This window comes from Hyperoodon ampullatus, assembly GCF_949752795.1.
Source record: "Hyperoodon ampullatus genome assembly, chromosome: 3".
In the NCBI taxonomy this organism is placed as follows: Eukaryota; Metazoa; Chordata; class Mammalia; order Artiodactyla; family Ziphiidae; genus Hyperoodon; species Hyperoodon ampullatus.
This window is the reverse complement of record NC_136916.1, coordinates 16026171-16044978: the sequence shown is the minus strand read 5'-3', so window position 1 is coordinate 16044978 and position 18808 is coordinate 16026171. Positions and strand designations below refer to the sequence as shown.

General features: G+C 36.9%; 1 protein-coding gene across 1 annotated transcript in view; it reads left to right on the top strand.

Annotated features, from left to right (window-relative positions):
- The window catches only part of MALRD1 (MAM and LDL receptor class A domain containing 1), a gene marked incomplete at both ends in the record, with an annotated part of 583874 nt that overhangs the window by 89295 nt on the left and 475771 nt on the right, over positions 1 to 18808 (top strand). Inside the window, 2 exons of the mRNA XM_079699366.1 lie at positions 8045 to 8142; positions 16260 to 16433. Of these exons, the coding sequence (XP_079555492.1) occupies positions 8045 to 8142; positions 16260 to 16433 (272 nt within the window). The remainder of the gene's footprint in view (positions 1 to 8044; positions 8143 to 16259; positions 16434 to 18808) is intronic.

Sequence of the window (18808 nt, the reverse complement as noted above, 5' to 3'; positions counted from 1 at the left end):
CTATTTAGGTCTTCTGCCCATTTTCGGATTGGGTTGTTTGTTTCTTTAATATTGTGCTGCATGAGCTGTTTATATATTTTGGAGATTAATCCTTTGTCCGTTGATTTGTTTGCAAATATTTTCTCCCATTCTGAGGATTGTCTTTTCATCTTGTTTATGGTTTTCTTTGCTGTGCAAAAGCTTTGAAGTTTCATTAGGTCCCATTTGTTTATTTTAGTTTTTATTTCCATTAATCTAGGAGGTGGGTCAAAAGGGATCTTGCTGTGATTTATGTCAAAGAGTGTTCTTCCTATTTTCCTCTAAGAGTTTTATAGTGTCTGGTCTTACACTTAGGTCTCGAATCCATTTTTAGTTTATTTTTGTGTATGGTGTTAGGGAGTGTTCTAATTTCATTTTTTTACATGTAGCTGTCTAGTTTTCCCAGCACCACTTATTGAAGAGACTGTCTTTTCTCCATTGTATATCTTTGCTTCCTTTGTCATAGATTAGTTGACCATAGGTGTGTGGGTTTATCTCTGGGCTTTCTATCTTGTTCCATTGACCTGTGTTTCTCTTTTTGTGCAAGTACCATATTGTCTTGATTACTGTAGCTTTATAGTATAGTCTGAAGTCAGGGAGTCTGATTCCTCCTGCTCCGTTTTTTTCCCTCAAGATTGCTTTGGCTATTCGGGGTCTTTTGTGTCTCCATACAAATTTTAAGATTTTTTGTTCTAGTTCCATAAAAAATGCCATTGGTAATTTGATAGGGATTGCATTGAATCTGTAGATTGTTTTGGGTAGTATAGTCATTTTCACAATATTGACTCTTCCAATCCAAGAACATGGTATATCTCTCCATCTGTTGGTATCATCTTTAATTTCTTTCATCAGTGTCTTATACTTTTCTGCAAACACGTCTTTTGTCTCCCTAGGTAGGTTTATTCCTAGGTATTTTATGCTTTTTGCTGCAGTGGTAAATGCGAGTGTTTCCATAATTTCTCTTTCTTATTTTTCGTCATTAGTGTATAGGAATGCATGAGATTTCTGTGCATTAATTTTGTATCCTGCAACTTTACCAAATTCATTGATTAGCTCTAGTAGTTTTCTGGTGGCATTTTTAGGATTCTCTATGTATGATATCATGTCATCTGCAAACAGTGATGGTTTTATTTATTCTTTTCCAATTTGTATTCCTTTTATTTCTTTTTCTTCTCTGCTTGCCATGGCTAGGACTTCCAAAACTATGTTGAATAATAGTGCTGAGAGTGGACATCCTTGTCTTGTTCCTGATCTTAGAGGAAATGCTTTCAGTTTTTCACCATTGAGAATGATGTTTGCTGTGGGTTTGTCTTATATGGTCTTTATTATGTTGAGGTAGGTTCCCTCTATGCCCATTTTCTGGAGAGTTTTTATCATAAATGGGTGTTGAATTTTGTCAAAAGCTTTTTCTGCATCTATTGAGATGATCATTTGGTTTTTGTTCTTCAATTTGTTAATACGGTGTATCACATTGATTGACTTGCATATATTGAAGAATCCTTGCATCCCTGGGATAAATCCCACTTCATCATGATGTATGATCCTTTTAATGTGTTGTTGGATTCTGTTTGCTAGTATTTTGTTGAGGATTTTTGTATCTATATTCATCAGTGATATTGGTCTGTAATTTTCTTTTTTTGTAGTGTCTTTTTCTGGTTTTGGTATCAGGGTAATGGTGGCCTCATAGAATGAGTTTAGGAGTATTCATTCCTCTGCAACTTTTTGGAAGAGTTTGAGAAGGATGGGTGTCAGCTCTTCTCTAAATAGTATTCACCTGTGAAGCCATCTGGTCCTGGACTTTTGTTTGTTGGAAGATTTTTAATCACAGTTTCATTTTCATTTCTTGTTATTGGTCTGTTCATATTTTCTGTTTCTTCCTGGTTCAGTCTTGGAAGGTTATACCTTTCTAAGAATTTGCCCATTTCTTCCAGGTTGTCCATTTTATTGGCATAGAGTTGCTTGTGGTAGTCTCTTAGGATGCTTTGTATTTCTGCGGTGTCTGTTGTAATTTCTCCTTTTTTATTTCTAATCTTATTGATTTCAGTCCTCTCCCTCTTTTTGTTGATGAGTCTGGCTAATGATTTATCAATTTTGTTTATCTTCTCAAAGAACCCGCTTTTAGTTTTATTGATCTCTGCTATTATTTTCTTTGTTTCTATTTCATTTATTTCTGCTCTGATCTTGATGATTTCTTTCCTTCTGCTAACTTTGGGTTTTGTTTGTTCTTCTTTCTCTAGTTCCTTTAAGTGTAAGGTTAGATTGTTTATTTGAGATTTTTCTTGTTTCTTGAGGTAGGCTTGTATAGCCATAAACTTCCCTCTTAGAACTGCTTTTGCTGCATCCCATAGGTTTTGGATCATTGTGTTTTCATTGTCATTTGTCTCTAGGTATTTTTTGATTTCCTCTTTGATTCCTTCACTGTTCTCTTGGTTATTTAGTAACGTATTGTGTAGCCTCCATATGTTTGTGCTTTTTATGTTTTTTTCCCTGTAATTCATTTCTAATCTCATAGTGTTGTGGTCAGAAAAGATGCTTGATATGATTTCAGTTTTCTTAAATTTACTGAGGCTTGATTTGTCGCCCAAGATGTGATCTATCCTGGAGAATGTTCTATGTGCACTTGAAAAGAAAGCTGTTTTTGGATGGAATGTCCTTTAATTATCAATTACATCTATCTGGTGTATTGTGTCATTTAAAGCTTCTCTTTCCTTATTTATTTTCATTTTGGATGATCTGTCCATTGGTGTAAGTGAGGTTTTAAAGTCCCCCACTATTATTGTGTTACTGTTGATTTCCTCTTTTATAGCTCTTAGCAGTTGCCTTATGTATTGGGGTGCTCCTGTGTTGGGTGCATATATATTTATAATTGTTATATCTTCTTCTTGGGTTGATCCCTTGATCATTATGTAGTGTCCTGCCTTGTCTCTTGTAACATTCTCTATTTTAAAGTCTATTTTATCTGATATATGTATTGCTACTCCAGTTTTCTTTTGATTTCCATTTGCATGGAATATCTTTTTCCATCCCCTTGCCTTCAGTCAGTATGTGTCCCTAGGTCTGAAGTGTGTCTCTTGTAGACAGCATATATATGAGTCTTGTTTTTGTATCCATTCAGCAAGCTTGTGTCTTTTGGTTGGAGCATTTAATCCATTCACGTTTAAGGTAATTATAGATATATATGTTGCTATGACCATTTTCTTAATTTTGAGGGGTTTGTTTTTGTAGGTCCTTTTCTTCCCTTGTGTTTCCCACTTAGAGAAGTTCCTTAAGCATTTGTTGTAGAGCTGGTTTGGTGGTGCTGAATTCTCTTAGCTTTCGCTTGTTTGTAAAACTTTTGATTTCTCCATCAAATCTGAATGAGATCCTTGCCAGGGAGAGTAATCTTGGTTTTAGGTTCTTCCCTTTCATCACTTTAAGTAAATCATGCCACTGCCTTCCGGCTTGTAGAGTTTCTGCTGTGAAATCAGCTGTTAACCTTATGGGAGTTCCCTTGTATGTTATGTGTCGTTTTTCCCTTGCTGCTTTCAATAATTTTTCTTTGTCTTTAATTTTTGCCAATTTGATTACTGTGTTTCTCGGTGTGTTTCTCCTTGGGTTTATCCTGTATGGGACTCGCTGTGCTTCCTGGACTTGTGTGACTATTTCCTTTCCCATGTTAGGGAAGTTTTCGACTATAATCTCTTCAAATATTTTCTCTGGTCCTTTCTCTCTCTCTTCTCCTTCTGGGACCCCTATAATGTGAATGTTGTTGCATTTAATGTTGTCCCAGAGGTCTCTTAGGCTGTCTTCATTTATTTTCATTCTTTTTTCTTTATTCTATTCCACAGTAGTGAATTCCACCATTCTGTCTTGCAGGTCACTTATCTGTTCTTCTGCTTCAGTTATTCTGCTATTCATTCCTTCTAGTGTAGCTTTCATTTCAGTTATTGTTCATCTCTGTTTGTTGTTTAATTCTTCTAGGTCTCTGTTAAACATTTCTTGCATCTTCTCGATGTTTGCATCCATTGTTTTTCCGAGGTCCTGGATCATATTCACTATCATTATTCTGAATTCTTTTTCTGGAAGGTTGCCTATCTCCACTTCATTTGGTTATATTTCTGGGGTTTTATCTTGTTCCTTCATCTGGTATATAGCCCTCTGCATTTTTATCTTGTCTCTCTTTCTGTTAATGTGCTTTTTGTTCCACAGGCTGCAGGATTGTAGTTCTTCTTGCTTCTGCTGTCTGCCCTCTGGTGGATGAAGCTATCTAAGTGACTTGTGTAAGTTTCCTGATGGGAGGGACTGGTGGTGGGTAGAGCTGACTGTTGCTCTGATGGGCAGAGCTCCATAACTCTTTAATCCGCTTGACTGCTGAAGGGTGGGCCTGGGTTCCCTCCCTGTTGGTTGTTTGGCCTGAGGCAACCCAACACTGGAACCTACCTGGGCTCTTTGATGGGGCTAATGAGAGACTCTGGGAGGGCTCACAGCCAAGGAGTACTTCCCAGAACTTCTGTTGCCAGTGTCCTTGTCCCCATGGTGAGCCACAGCCACCCCCTGCCTCTGCAGAAGACCCTCCAACCTTAGCAGGTATGTCTGGTTCAGTCTCCCCTGGGGTCACTGCTCCTTCCCCTGGGTCCCGATGGACACGCTGCTTTGTGTGTGCCCTCCAAGAGTGGAGTATCTGTTTTCCCCAGTCCTGTCGAAGTCCTGCAATCAAATCCCACTACGCTTCAAAGTCTGATTCTCTAGGAATTCCTCCTCCCGTTCTCGGACCCCCAGGTTGGGAAGCCTGACATGGGGCTCAGAACCTTCACTCCAGTGGGTGGACTTCTGTGGTATAAGTGTTCTCCAGTCTGTGAATCACCCACCCACCAGTTATGGGATTTGATTTTACTGTGATTGCGCCCCTCTTACCATCTCATTTTGGTTTCTCCTTTGTCTTTGGATGTGGGATATCTTTTTGGAGAGTTCCAGTGTCTTCCTGTCGATGATTGTCTAGCAACTAGTTGTGGTTCAGGTGTTCTCACAAGAAGGAGTGAGAGCATGTCCTTCTACTGCGCCATCTTGGTTCCTGAACACTATACACCTGGTAGTGCAGTGAACAAGAATCCACCTGCCAATGCAGGGGACACGGGTTCAATCCCTGGTCCAGGAAGATCCCACATGCAATGGAGCAACCAAGCCACGGCCACTGAGCCTGTGCTCTAGAGCCCATGTGACAAGTACTGAAGCCTGTGCTCCCAGAGCCCATGCTCTGCTACAAGAGAAGCCATTGCAACAAGAAGGCCACACACTGCAACGAAGATCAGCCCCTGCCCACCACCACTAAAGAAAGCCCGTGCGCAGCAATGAAGACCCAACACAGCCAAAAACACCCCTCCATTCTTTATTTTTATACTGTGCTGGTTAGCTAGCCCCTCTGGGGTATATGGGTGTACAGGAGTTTTACAATGAACAGTTCAGATTAACAGGAACAGTTTCTTTGGCATATTGTAATTCCACAGGTCTCTTAAGTCAGTGTATTCTGTGGAGCAGTCTTGCAAGAAAATAAATCCAGAGACGTATTCCTAGAAGTACATGGGTCTGGGGTCAGAGTTCAGTATCTTTAGGCCTAACCTGCATATATAAACTTTAAGTCAATATTATCTGTTTTTCAAATATTTGGTTAAAATTCTCACAGGATTGCGTTTAGCTTCCACATCAGCTTTTACTAATATAATATTTTCATAATATCATCTTTCCATCTAATAACATGTTATCTCTTTTCATTTAATCAGAAGGCTTATAGTTTTCCATGGAGTTTTATAATGTTCTTCACATAAGTCCTGTCCCATTCTTGTTAAATTTATTCCTATGTATTTTGTATTATTGTTGTTCACTGTGAGTAGAATATTTCTTACCATTCTATATCCCGTGTCTTACTGCTAAAATAAATAAAAATGACTTAAATGTATTTCTCTGTTTCTATTTACCTTACTAAATTCTCTTATTAATACTTGTCTTTATTAAAAGATAGAATCTGTTGGGGTTTCTATTTTTACAATTATATTATTGGCAATACATGTGGAACTCTATCTCTACTTTTCTATTGTGTTTACTAGAAATTTTATTCTCTTGACTTCCACATTTACTAGATTTATAAGATGATCCTAGTCCAAGATAATTAATATTATCTCATATTTCCTCTAATTACTAATGGTGACACAATTCTCTAGGTAGTTTCTCATTTTAATTAAAATAGTTTTGTTGTTTACCATTGAAAATGTTATTATTTTGAGGTTGGTCATTAATCTTTATTGTTTTTTTAAAATATTTTATTGAGGTTATTTGGAATGGCTGACTGTTTTTCACAGTCTTCTCAATATTTGTTGATATGAATCTATGATTTTAATTTGTTGATCTAATTGACTGTTGATAGGTCTGTTAAATCAAATCAAACCTCTATTCTTGGAAAGCTCACTTGTCAGGATACATTATTTTTTGATAAGAATTTCAGATGCAATTGAAACATTTTAATTTTAATTTTGTATGTATGATCATGAGTGATATTGCTCTATTTTTATTCTGTTTTCATCATTCTTAACATTAGAGATATCTGGCATCATAAAATGAGTCAGGGAGCTCTCCATATTTTTCTAAGACCTGAGATATATGCAAATCATGTGCAAGTATTTATTCTTTAAAAATTAAATAAAATTAAATAAAATTCAGCTGTAGGGCCATATGTTCTGTTAGATTTTTTTCCTATCACTTTTCCAGTTACTTTTGTGGCATAATCAATTTGTTCAAATCATTTGCTTCTTTAGATTTTGGAGTTTTAGTGTTTATATGTTTCATCCTTCATTAACTACTTGTTTGAAATCATCCATATTGTTTTAAATGACCAGGGGAGTAAGATCTTTGAATGTATGTTAATTTTTAGAATTTTAATTAATCTTTTGACAATATTCAGTTGAGTTTTACTTGAACCTCAAGTAAAGGATTTTTAAGCTGGATTAACTTTTCAAAATCATCTTTTCTTACTCTACTCTTTTATAGGTGAAATAGAGAATTTAATGAGCTCATATATACTGTTTCTATTACTCTTAGTTTGGATTTTGGGAACAGTGATCTTTATCCTTCCCAATTGGCTTTGAGATTTAACACCCATATAAACTGGGTTCTACTTTTCCCACTCAGAGACCACACTGCTGACTTGCAACCTTGGTTGTTTGTTTAAACATGTGGTGGTATCTGTAAAGTAATATGTTTTAATTCTGAAATCCTTTTCATTCTGTGCAGTCAGCATTGATCTGTGTCTAAGAAAATCACCTTCTGAATGTGTTTTTTTCATCAAAATAGTTGGCTTTCCAAGTTGCCCATCACTCTATGATTATCAAAGGGCAGGATCAGGACTTGACATTGTTTAGCATAACCTTCCTTGTAAATTTTCAGTATTCAATGAAGCTACCCCTGACAGCCGTTCAGAATGTGTGATCCTTCGAGCTGCTAAGAGATGTTATCCCCCCTGTACATTTGCCATGAGCACATCCACTGTAGTTAAAATCTAGAAGCAGTTATTTTGTTAACACTAGATTAGATCTTTAATTAAGCTTTCATCCCCACTAGCACAGACAGCAGAGTCAAACATGTAAGCCCCAGGAGAAACCAAACTCATTCTATAGGCTTGTATCCTTCAGTACATCATGAAGAAACTTACAAGCAAATGTCTCATGGGAATTTTGTAAGGGTATGTTGAATATCTAATTGTAAACTTAGAAGCTTCATTTAATTTGATTTCTAACTATGACATGAGTTAAGCCAATAAACATATTTGTTGAGAGGATTTAGATCAAGAGCTTGTTTTTCATCAGTTGGGTTTTATTTTAGATTTAATGTTATCCATATGAAAGCACTTTTTGGTTATCTACAGAGCTTAATGGTAAAGAAGTAAAAATGTAATTTTCTTTATCTGATTGACAGTTGAATGTGTGCACGTTAGCGCAAAGAACGACTAAATGTCCAATAGTAGAATTTGTATCCATATGGCTTTACGTTTGTTTTGCAGGATCGTTTATTTATTTGGGGGCACATCGATCACCTGCAGTGGCCAAGCTTGGAAGTCCTGTCCTTACAAAATCACTCAATGCCTCTACCCCGTGTCAGGTACCCAATTATTGGAATTTCCATTGGCCATTCTGTAGTTGTAAACTGTTTAGCTTGGGTTACTCTAGCTAGTAAATGCCGGCTGTGTTTTACTAATATTTTCACAATAAACTGAGAGATTTATATGAGCTATTTCAACATGAAATGTCATTTTGTTCCAAAAGACATTTGTAGTATATAACTTACACCCTTCTTTTGGGGGGACTATTCAAAAATATTTCTGTCATTTTGCATTCTTTCTATGTAGTTCTTTCAATAATTTAAAGCTGTGGATACTGGTTGCCCAAACTGCTTGTTGGCCAACAGTGTTAGCTGAGGAAAATAAAAGCAGTTCAACAAGTTCTACTGTAAGAAAAATGAAAGGATGAATAAAGAAAGATAAATATGTGCAGAAAAAATAATTACATTTCCAAAATTTTATTTTTTCAGTTAGTCCTTCTGGTGCCAGGTAAACACAGACCAAAGGATAAAATGCTCAGGTCATTTCCACAGCACAACAGAGAAGAAAGAAGAGGGACTTTGGAGTCAGATGGACCTAGTTCCAACTGGTTCCAATCTCAGTTCTGCCACAAATGATATGCTTCCTTTGAGACTCAGTGTTCACACTGCAAGCATAGTGTTAGCCTCCCTTCTTCACGTGGTTGTGAGAATTCAAACGTGATTAAGTAAAGCACCTGGAAAAGTATTTGGCAGGTATTAGGTGTTCAATAAACATAATCCCTTTACTTTCTGTAACATGAATACCTATTAGATGCTTCTGTTCAGCTTGCCTTGCTTTCCGTCCTTTTGAGAGTTCTGACATGTCCCTAAGCCTTTAGGATTTCAATTTTTTTTTTCTTGGTTATCAGAAAATAATGAAGGGATCAATAGTGCTACGCACTAAATTCATCACCTAGAAATGCAGGGTTACAACACTAACACAGGCATTCCTGATGATAAATTACAGATCATCAGACCTTTATAATTAAAGTATAAATTTAATTATACTTTCAGCTTGATATAATTCTCAATGAGAGTGTCCAGAACTCTTAATAGGTTGTCCTCTTTATTTTTCCCCTTTGGTTTTTGCTGCCCATTTCTCTGTGGGAATTTGTATTAAAAGAACTGCCTGGACTCCACTTCCACCTCACCCAGATGGACTCTAGAGTCTCCCACCTTTGGTTTATTTTAATTAAATCTTATGTGATAGATGTAGGTTTTTCTTCTCTTTTTTCTTTTCTTTTTTTTTTTTGAGAACTCCTGAAGCATTTACTTGCTCTTTAAAAGTACTTTACAGGGCTTCCCTGGTGGCGCAGTGGTTGAGAGTCCGCCTGCCGATGCAGGGGACATGGGTTCGTGCCCCGGTCTGGGAAGATCCCACATGCTGCGGAGCGGCTGGGCCCGTGAGCCATGGCCGCTGAGCCTGCGCGTCCAGAGCCTGTTGCTCCGCAACGGGAGAGGCCACAACAGTGAGAGGCCCGCGTACCACACACACACACACAAAAAGTACTTTACAGGCTTAATGAACTTTAATTTAAGGTCATATACCAAAGCAATGCAATTGCTGTTGTTAAATTCATTAATGACACTGGATAAAAATGAATAGAATTTGTTAATTCTGCCTCTTTTACAGAAATGTGAACACTAACACTAAGAGCTTATTAAAAATTCTGAGACTCACGGAGAAATCATACAGTTTTCTTCTTTTTAAAGATGATCTACATTTCCCATTGTTGCATGTGGGTAGCCATTAATTTGTGGTCATAAGGATTGACCCACAATTTATGATTGTTTCTACTTGAGGACATTTTTCTCTATTGTGGCTTAAATTTGGAGCTTACCTGTGGGAGCTATTGGGGTGGAGCCTCAGTGAAAGCAATGGACAATTTAGATACTTGGTGGTTTATCTCTCAGAACCAAGTCCTCAACCTTCCAAGGCCTTGGATACTGATTTAGAGGTTTGCCTTGGTTTGTGGAAAAGTAAGAGTATTATAGACTGCCAAAGAGGTATTTGTTTTATCCCTTTTATCTGTATCTGCTTGAATGTTAGTAATCTTTGAGTTAGAGGGAGGGATATTTGGATTATGTTATAGTACTTTCCAGCTTAGAATTACTATTAGATTGTTAGAGGTCATTTATAGTCTGAGATAACACATGGCCAAAGTTCTCTCCCATAGGAGTATTCTAAGAATATACTATTACTGTTTTATAAGTTTGGGGTAATGTGGGATTCTTTCTTTCATGAAAGTTACAAAATAAGCAAACAAACCAAATTCTTATCTTCTTGAGTAATCAGAAAATCCAGCTGATCTTCCTAATTGAAACATATTGAATGATAATAGTTGTATTCATGGAATAGCGAATGTTCTTTATTATAAAATGGTAAAGTGGGGCAGTGAAATAACCAAAGTTGGGCACTTTGATATGATTAAAGCCTTAATTTTATGAAATTACATTTTTTTTCTCTACATAATAATACCAGGCTAACAGGGTTAAGAATATTTGTTTGAAAGGACTTTAAAGGAATATGAAGCTTTCTTTTGAGTCTTTTTTTCCTAACAGCAGCCTTTTAGGGTCATTTTGCATGAATTACCCTGTACTTTATGTGTAGCCAACACATGGCATCAACATGCAGAACTGTTCCTGTAACTACTCATTGTTCAAGATGTGGACTTTTATTTAAAAGCTTCAAAAGCTCCTTTGGTCACTGGTGGAAATTTGGAATTTTTCCTTGGAATAGACAGGAGATAGGACAAACAGAACATGTGGGAGCCAGAAGCTAGTGTTTCTTATTGCTGTCGACATACTGTTACTATTTTTGTTTTTTTTTTACTTTTTCTTTTTTTAATTAATTTATTTTGTTATTTTTTATTTTTGGCTGCATTGGGTCTTCGTTGCTGTGAGCTGGCTTTCTCTAGTTGCGGCGAGTGGAGGCTACTCTTTGTTTCAATGCTCGTGCTTCTCATTGCGGTGGCATCTCTTGTTGTGGAGCATGGGCTGTAGGTGCAAGAGCTTCAGTAGTTGTGGCACGTGGGCTCAGTAGTTGTGGTTCGCGGGCTCTAGAGCGCAGGCTCAGCAGCTGTGGCGCATGGGCTTAGCTGCTCGGTGGCATGTGGGATCCTCCTGGACCAGGGCATGAACCCATGTCCCCTGCATTGGCAGGCAGATTCTTAACTACTGCGCCACCAGAGAAGCCCTGTTACTGTTTTTAATAAATTAGGAAATGTAAAATCTGAAGGAGATTTATGTGGATATTAATATTTTATCACTCTCTTATTTGAGTTACTGTATAAAAGACATATCTCATTTTTAGGACTTCATAATTAAATACAGCAGGACTGATAACATGAAGCTTCCACTTTCAATGCCATTTTGTGTGTTTGTCTTTCGTTTTTTTTTTTTATATTCCTCAACTAATTTTGCTATTCTAATCATCTTTAATCAAAAAATTCATACAATTAAAAAGAAGTGAATAGAGATACCAAGAAAAAGACAGATGAAACGAAAAATAGGTTGGCTCCAAAAATAAAGTTTACGAGGGCCAGGCTACATTTTTGAATCTAAGTTTTCCAGCAGCCAATGCAGAGAGAGACATGTGAGAACTCATTTGGTTCATATTCAAGGAAGTAAAAAACAAAACAAAAATAGTTCTTCTGAGACTTTCCCCCTGATTGCACACACACCAGTGTAAATGTTCTTTCTCTGATTCAGTGCACACCTATTGCTTCTCTACTCCATGCTCATCATAGCCCTCAATGCTGGGAATATACTAGGGACAATGTAAACACACTTGCCATAACAAAATATAGAATTTAGTGAGGCATACTGATAGCAGTTCAGTGTGAAGTGCTACAGAGAGTGATAAAAATATAAAATACATATAATATATAATATTTTATGTAAGTATATATAATATATAATGTAATAACATATAAATTAAACATAAATAAATATATATTATATATAATATATAACATACACATATATACGTTTAAACCATATATATAAGTGATAACCCACTTATAACAACTCTCTCAATGAGTTTGAAAAGGCCATGTCTTGTAATGTTCCCCAAGTAGAGTTATGAGCTCATGGCAGAGAGAAATTTAGAAAAAAAAGTAATATACAATGGGGCTTGGAATGGTGCACTCACGTTCTGTTCTCTGATTGTTTTGTTTACTCCAAGAATAGTATTAGAGCATGAGATAGATTCTAGAGGAAGCAATGGTTTATTGGGGAAAGATTGAGCAGATATTCTCCTCAGTTGTACATTGTCAAAACACATGAAGATTAATCATTTAGATGAGAAAAACAGATTATATTTTATTGAAGATTGCAAACTTTTACTTAAGCTTGTTCAGATAAAAAGAGGCAAAAACATGATTATGAATAGGAGTCATAAGAATCACTATGGTAATGATGAGGGTTGTGTGTCTGCGTGAGAGAGATGAATGATCCCCCTCCCCTACACTGACTTATTCCACTTGAGTTTTGAGGAGTTACAGATATCTTCTTTCTTTTCCTTTTTTTTTTTTAAAACTTTTTTGTGTTTTACTCTTTTTATTATTCTAGATCTTGAAGATATAACAGGTGTATCAAATACCAGACAGGGGTCGACACGAAGCAGAGAAGGCAGAGATAGCTGAGAATTTGGAGAATAACTGAGAAAAGACATGAAGATCTGACCAAAAATCTCCCTAATAGGGAAGCAAGTAGAACAAAGACCATAGGAAGGTTGAGGAAAAAAGCAGAAAATTTGAAGCGTTCCAACTGGAGACAGACCAAAATAAAATGAAACAGTAAAGAGAAATAAAGAAGACATTATTTTGAACTTATAAATAATGTCCTCTTAATGTCCTTTGCAGAATTTAGTCTCAGAGATTTACTAATTAGTAATTACTAATTGTTCCTAATTACATTCTTTTGTAGAACTGGCTATTCCTCTGGAAATATCACAGGGCACTGCAGAAACCAAAGAGCAAGATTAGTTATTCACCTACACTCGGTAACTAGTAGTATAAGTCACCTGATATTGTGTCCTTTCTTTCTTTCTTTTTTTTTTTTTTTTGTGGTACGCGGGCCTCTCACTGTTGTGGCCTCTCCCGTTGTGGAGCACAGGCTCCAGATGCGCAGGCTCAGCGGCCATGGCTCACGGGTCCAGCCGCTCCGCGGCATATGGGATCCTCCCGGACCAGGGCACGAACCCATGTCCCCTGCATCGGCAGGCGGACTCTCAACCACTGCGCCACCAGGGAAGCCCTGTCCTTTCTTTTTATAGTAAAATGAATGATTCAGTGTGTGTGTGTGTGTGTGTGTGTGTGTGTGTGTGTGTGTGTGTGTTTTGGCCGCACCAAGTGGCATGTGGGATCTTAGTTCCCCAACCAGGGATGGAACTCGTGCCTGCTACAGTGGAAGCGTGGAGTCGTAAATGCTGGACCTCCAGGGATGTCCCAGATTCAATATTCCTAAAAATACACAAATAATATAAAATCAGAGAATACAATTAAAAACAGTAAAGTAATTTGAGCTTCATTTCTTTTCTTTCCAATTTGCAATTAAAGGAACTGCTTTGTTGGAAGTTATTTAACCAAAGGAAATTTTCTTGAATAAAATGATTCATGGTCTTGCATAGTCACCCATACATACAACCCAAGTTGTGCATATATATATACAACTTAGTGAAAAGCGAAGAGAAATAAAAGCAAGCCTTTAATATTAACATTTTATATAACTGCTTTTTAATGAATCAGGCATGAATCAAGACAATAATTTCCTTTAAAATGAAAAGTAGTAAATAAATTTTAAATGGTTGGCATAATGTTAACATACAGCTCTTTTTAATAGAATTTTCTGTGATGGAAATTTTCCTCTGCTATGTCCACTATGGAAGTCACTAGCTACAAATAGCTATTGAGCACTTAAAATGTGATGAGTGTAACCAAGAAAGTGACTTTTTCATTTTTTTAAATTCATTTACATGTAAATAGCCACACTGTTTTCATACCTTTGTCATTATACGCATTATACTTAATTGTTCCTTTTCTTTTCACTCTCTCCCATAAAACTCTGAGGTCCTTAAGGACACTTAATTCCTTGCACATTTTATAACACAGAACAGGTCTCTCTTTCTCTCTTTGAAGGTTTATAGACATTGGCTTTAGAAAGAATGCTGATAGTCCCACTCAAACGTCCTTCTTTTCTTCAATACCTGTTAACTGAATACGTACTAAGTACAAAGTGCTTTGATATGTTCTAAGAGGAATTCACAACGTGCATTGTGATTCTGAGTTTAAGACTTAGTGTTCCACTACTAGTGTGTATCACAGTGAGAGCCACGGATGTTAGCTAAGTTCCTATCGAAAATCACAGCTGTATTTATAACTTTTGTTCAGTGATCTTACCCTTACCAATATAAAATTTGAAGACTCTGGAAAGTTTCTTCGTCTATACCAAACTAAAGAATTCTCCTTAAATCTCTACAATGCCATTTCTGTTTTTTTAAAAAGTAAATTAAATATAAGTTCTAAGCTCTTATTGAATATAGATCCCATTGGTATTTACTCTTAATGCACTATTAAAATAACTTCGCACTGGTAACGTACTGAGTGACAATAACAGCTTGAAATTCTGATGGGGCTTGCACGGCTCTTGTACAACTAGGTTTAAAGCTCCATTTTGCATATTTACAGGCTTGGAACATGCTGTCTACAGCTGTGATCTGAAGTTTAATTGCGGTTGAGGAACATACATCCTCCCTTTCCATAGAATTTAATCAAACACTTCTGTTTGACTTTACATTTCTTGCTTAAAGGCCTGAGTGTAGGTGAGCTTGGTAGTAAAATCTAATATGAAATGGACAATCAGAAAGAATGCTTTGATCAGGTGGTGGCAATTCAGTAGACATTGAAAGAAAAATGTGTACCACATTGGAACAGAGAATGCTTGATGTTTTGAACAATTTTTTAAAAGAGCATTAAAATTTTTTTTTCAACTTTCATCTCCACTGAACTTGGTACCTAGAGTGAAATAAATGAGATAATAAATAAATAATATATGTAATAACATCTGTTCACATAACAAAATAAAAGCCCAATGACAAAGGAAAAAAACCAGAAATTTAAAATGTAGTGAAACTGAAAAGGAGTCACTTTGAGTCCAAAGAGAGGGATTTCATTTCTCAGGGAACTCATCTCTGAATGATACTGTGTTTTTCTTTGAAATCTGCAGCATTAGAACTCTCTGTGGCATAATGAGAAGAAAAAGTTGCTGTGTGTCTCAACTTGCTTTTGTGGGGTGTTTTTTTTTTTTGACATATTTTGTATTATGTCATCCAACTACTGAGGCAATTAATTTTCACCTTGCACAGGGCCCAGTATTTAGTAAATGCTCAATAAGTATTTGCTGAATAAACGATAGTGCTGAATTCCACATTATAGCTACTGCTATCGGCACCTTAAGATACTCCTCTGTGTTTTCTCCACTACCTAGTTAACTTGTCAGTCCTTTAGATTATGTCATCACTGGTGGTGAGTAGGAACCAAACTGATCAAGTCAAGGCTCCCTAGCCTCAAAAAGAACATTTTCTAGTTGGATTAAATTATTGATGAACAGTATTATATAATCTCCCAAGTTTTTTGATAATGTCACAATGGAGAAGGAATTAATGAAAAGTATTCATAGCAGTTTTCTCTTACCTGAGAAGTCAAGTTTTTGAGATAACTTTTTCTTGGATTGAGACATCAAGGAGAATGTATAGTAATACATGGTTTTGTAATTTTTGAGTCAGATATAGAACGTGTATCTCCCCAGATTCATAAGAAGCAATAGTGAAGGTCCTGTAAAACTTCCATGACGGTGTGGACAAATATATGTCCTCAGACTTGTCTGAGCAGGATGCTAGTGTCCCATTTCTTTAGATAGCTCTATGGTGTATGTTAAAAATATCAGTTAATGTAGCTACCTTGAGCCTTTTTTTTAAGGAGGGAATACAAAGGCTGGCAGAAGGTGTACTTAGCATTTTCTGGGTCTGCATGTTTGGAGGAGAATTAAGAAGTAGTTTGGGATATTTTTAACTATAGAAGAGCTACTGGACACAGGTAAATGGAATATTTATATCATTCAAACACATTTTTCACCAGGTGCAGTTTTGGTATCGTTTGTCTCAGCATTCACACCTCTCAGTTTTTACAAGAACATCACTGGATGGGGATCTGCAGAAGCAAGGTGATCTAATCAGAATCTCCAAATCTCAGTGGAGACAAGCAAAAATCGACCTCTTTGCGAAGGCTGGAGAATCTACTCTGCCTTTTCAGGTAAGCATGTAAGAAATTAATACATCTGAGCTGAAGATGCTTATTTAATGCTGATCTTTCCAGATAATAATATAATATATATATCCCATAAATGTATCTGATATTAATAAAGCAGACATTCACAATCAGGGATGAGAAGAGAGGTTATCTTGATGAATTGCTCAAGACTTACTTGTGGAAGCATAGCAAAAATGTAGATAAGAATTGAATAGGATGGCGGAGAGAAGAGTAATTTAACGGGAAAATATTTGTTTTCTTAAGTGAGGATGGTGGATTATATGAGGTAGTGAAAACAATCTGGCTGCACTCATATTTTAATCCTATTGCCTTATTTGCTGCTGCCCATTAATACTGAGAATTTTATCACACTTTTATGTCATTTACTTGGTTAATAATGAAAGAAGGAAACTGGAGCTTATCAAATGGGTGCACCAGCTTCCACCCTCCTGGACATGACTCCCTTCTTCTAATTGAAAAGAGGTAGTTTAGAAACTAGATTAGATGGTGGAACATAGTGGAACACTCACTGCCTTAGGAGTCACATAGTCTGAGTTCCCATCTCTGCTCACTCCATGGGTTGTTAAGTGATTGTACATTACATCTTTGAGCTCCAAATTTTCCAATCTGTGAAAACCACAGTGATAATAAAAGCAGTGCTTGAGAGGAATCTGAATTAAAGAGAATGTAGCTAAAATGGTAGCTATGAACATGAGCTCTGGAGCCTGGGGTTCAAAGCCAGGTGTCCAGTCAGAGGGAAATTGCTTAATCCTTCCGTGCTTCTGATTCTTCCTCTGTAATTGGGGTTGGGGAAGTAAGAACATTGTTGGGGTGTTAGGAGCCTCTGAAAAATAACACACCTCATCTGGTACTCATTTCCAAACTGAGGTAAATGTAGAAATCCAACAGAGAGAGCACAAGATATTTTGGAGAAGATGTATTTAAAATAATACCTCACCTCAGAACAAACAGCTCCACCCAGAGAACAACAGACTGCTGGAGAATACAGGACTCATCCTTTGGGGAAAACCTTTTTACCATGAGTGATTATGGTGTGTGAGTGTTGTTTTATGGGTTGGAAGACATGTCCCCCTCTGGTGGAGGATGTTGATAATGGAGGAGGCTATGGACGCCTATGGAGATGTGTGGGAACCCTTTGTACCTTCCTCTCAGTTGTGCAACGAACCTAAAACTGCGCTAAAAGTCTTAATAAAAAAACAAAAGACAAAAACCCAGAATGTCCTTTGTTAGAACTGGCTATTTGAGAAATATTATGAGTTGAAACTTGTGCCATTCTTTCTTGGCCTCATTAACCTACCATCGTTATTGAAACGTTTCGGCACTGGGTATTTTTTCTTTTTCCTGTTTAATATTTCTTCTTTTGGGGTTTTTGTCTTGCTTTGTTTTGGGGTGCAAACTGAGACTGCTCTTTATTATCTGGGGGCATATTAACTCGTTTTTAAATTGACCAGTGGTTTGATGGAATTTTGTAATTTGGTATCCACAGATTGGTGATGTTTTCTGTCTTCCCTCCCCTCCGTGCTGGATCAGCACCACGTGTTGGCTTTTCTCTCTCCTACCTGGGGGCTCCCAGTCAGTACCAATCAGCCTCTTCTTCTTCTTCTTCTTTTTTTTAATGTATTTTTGTGGCCGCACCATGCGGTATGTGGGGGTCTTAGTTCCCCGAGCAGGGATCGAAGCTGTGCCCCCTGCATTGGAAGGACAGAGTCTTAACCACTGGACTGCCAGGGAATTCCCAGCCTCTGCTTAATTGTGCTGGCTTTTTGAGGGGAGTGAATTGTCCTGGGTTCTTGCTAAGCCTCAGCCATGTTTAATTCAACCCCAGAAGGTAAGGATTTTAGCGTGCACCTCTGTTCCTTCTTATGTAATCTTGTTACTTGGCTGAAGTACAGGCTTGTTTTAGAAACTACAGTTCAGTGAAAAGAAAAATAAGAACTGTTCTCTCAGATGTCACTATTCAGAAGGCCATTACAAGTCCACAGTCTCTAATCAGCAATTTGGAAAATTAAAATTTGGAAAGCAATAAGCTTTTGAAAAACAAATTTAGAGGCAAAATTTCTCCTGACCTGAACCAATGTTAGGCAGTTCATTTAGTGATGTGTTTGATGATAAAGTGTTGCCCCCTGGTTAGGTAGGGCTTTCATTTTTCCTAGTGGAAAAGGATTAGGCTTACTGTTTATTTTGTCAGAACAGCAATTTAACAACATTTCAATAGTCTCTCCATTTCCTGTGCAGTTTTTATTGGAAGAATGTAAGTCAAGTAGTTAATAGAATTTTTTCAATCTGTTTTAACTGGGCCTACTCATTTTATATGTTCAGTTTTTTACACAAATATTTTCATTTAATTTACAATTTCT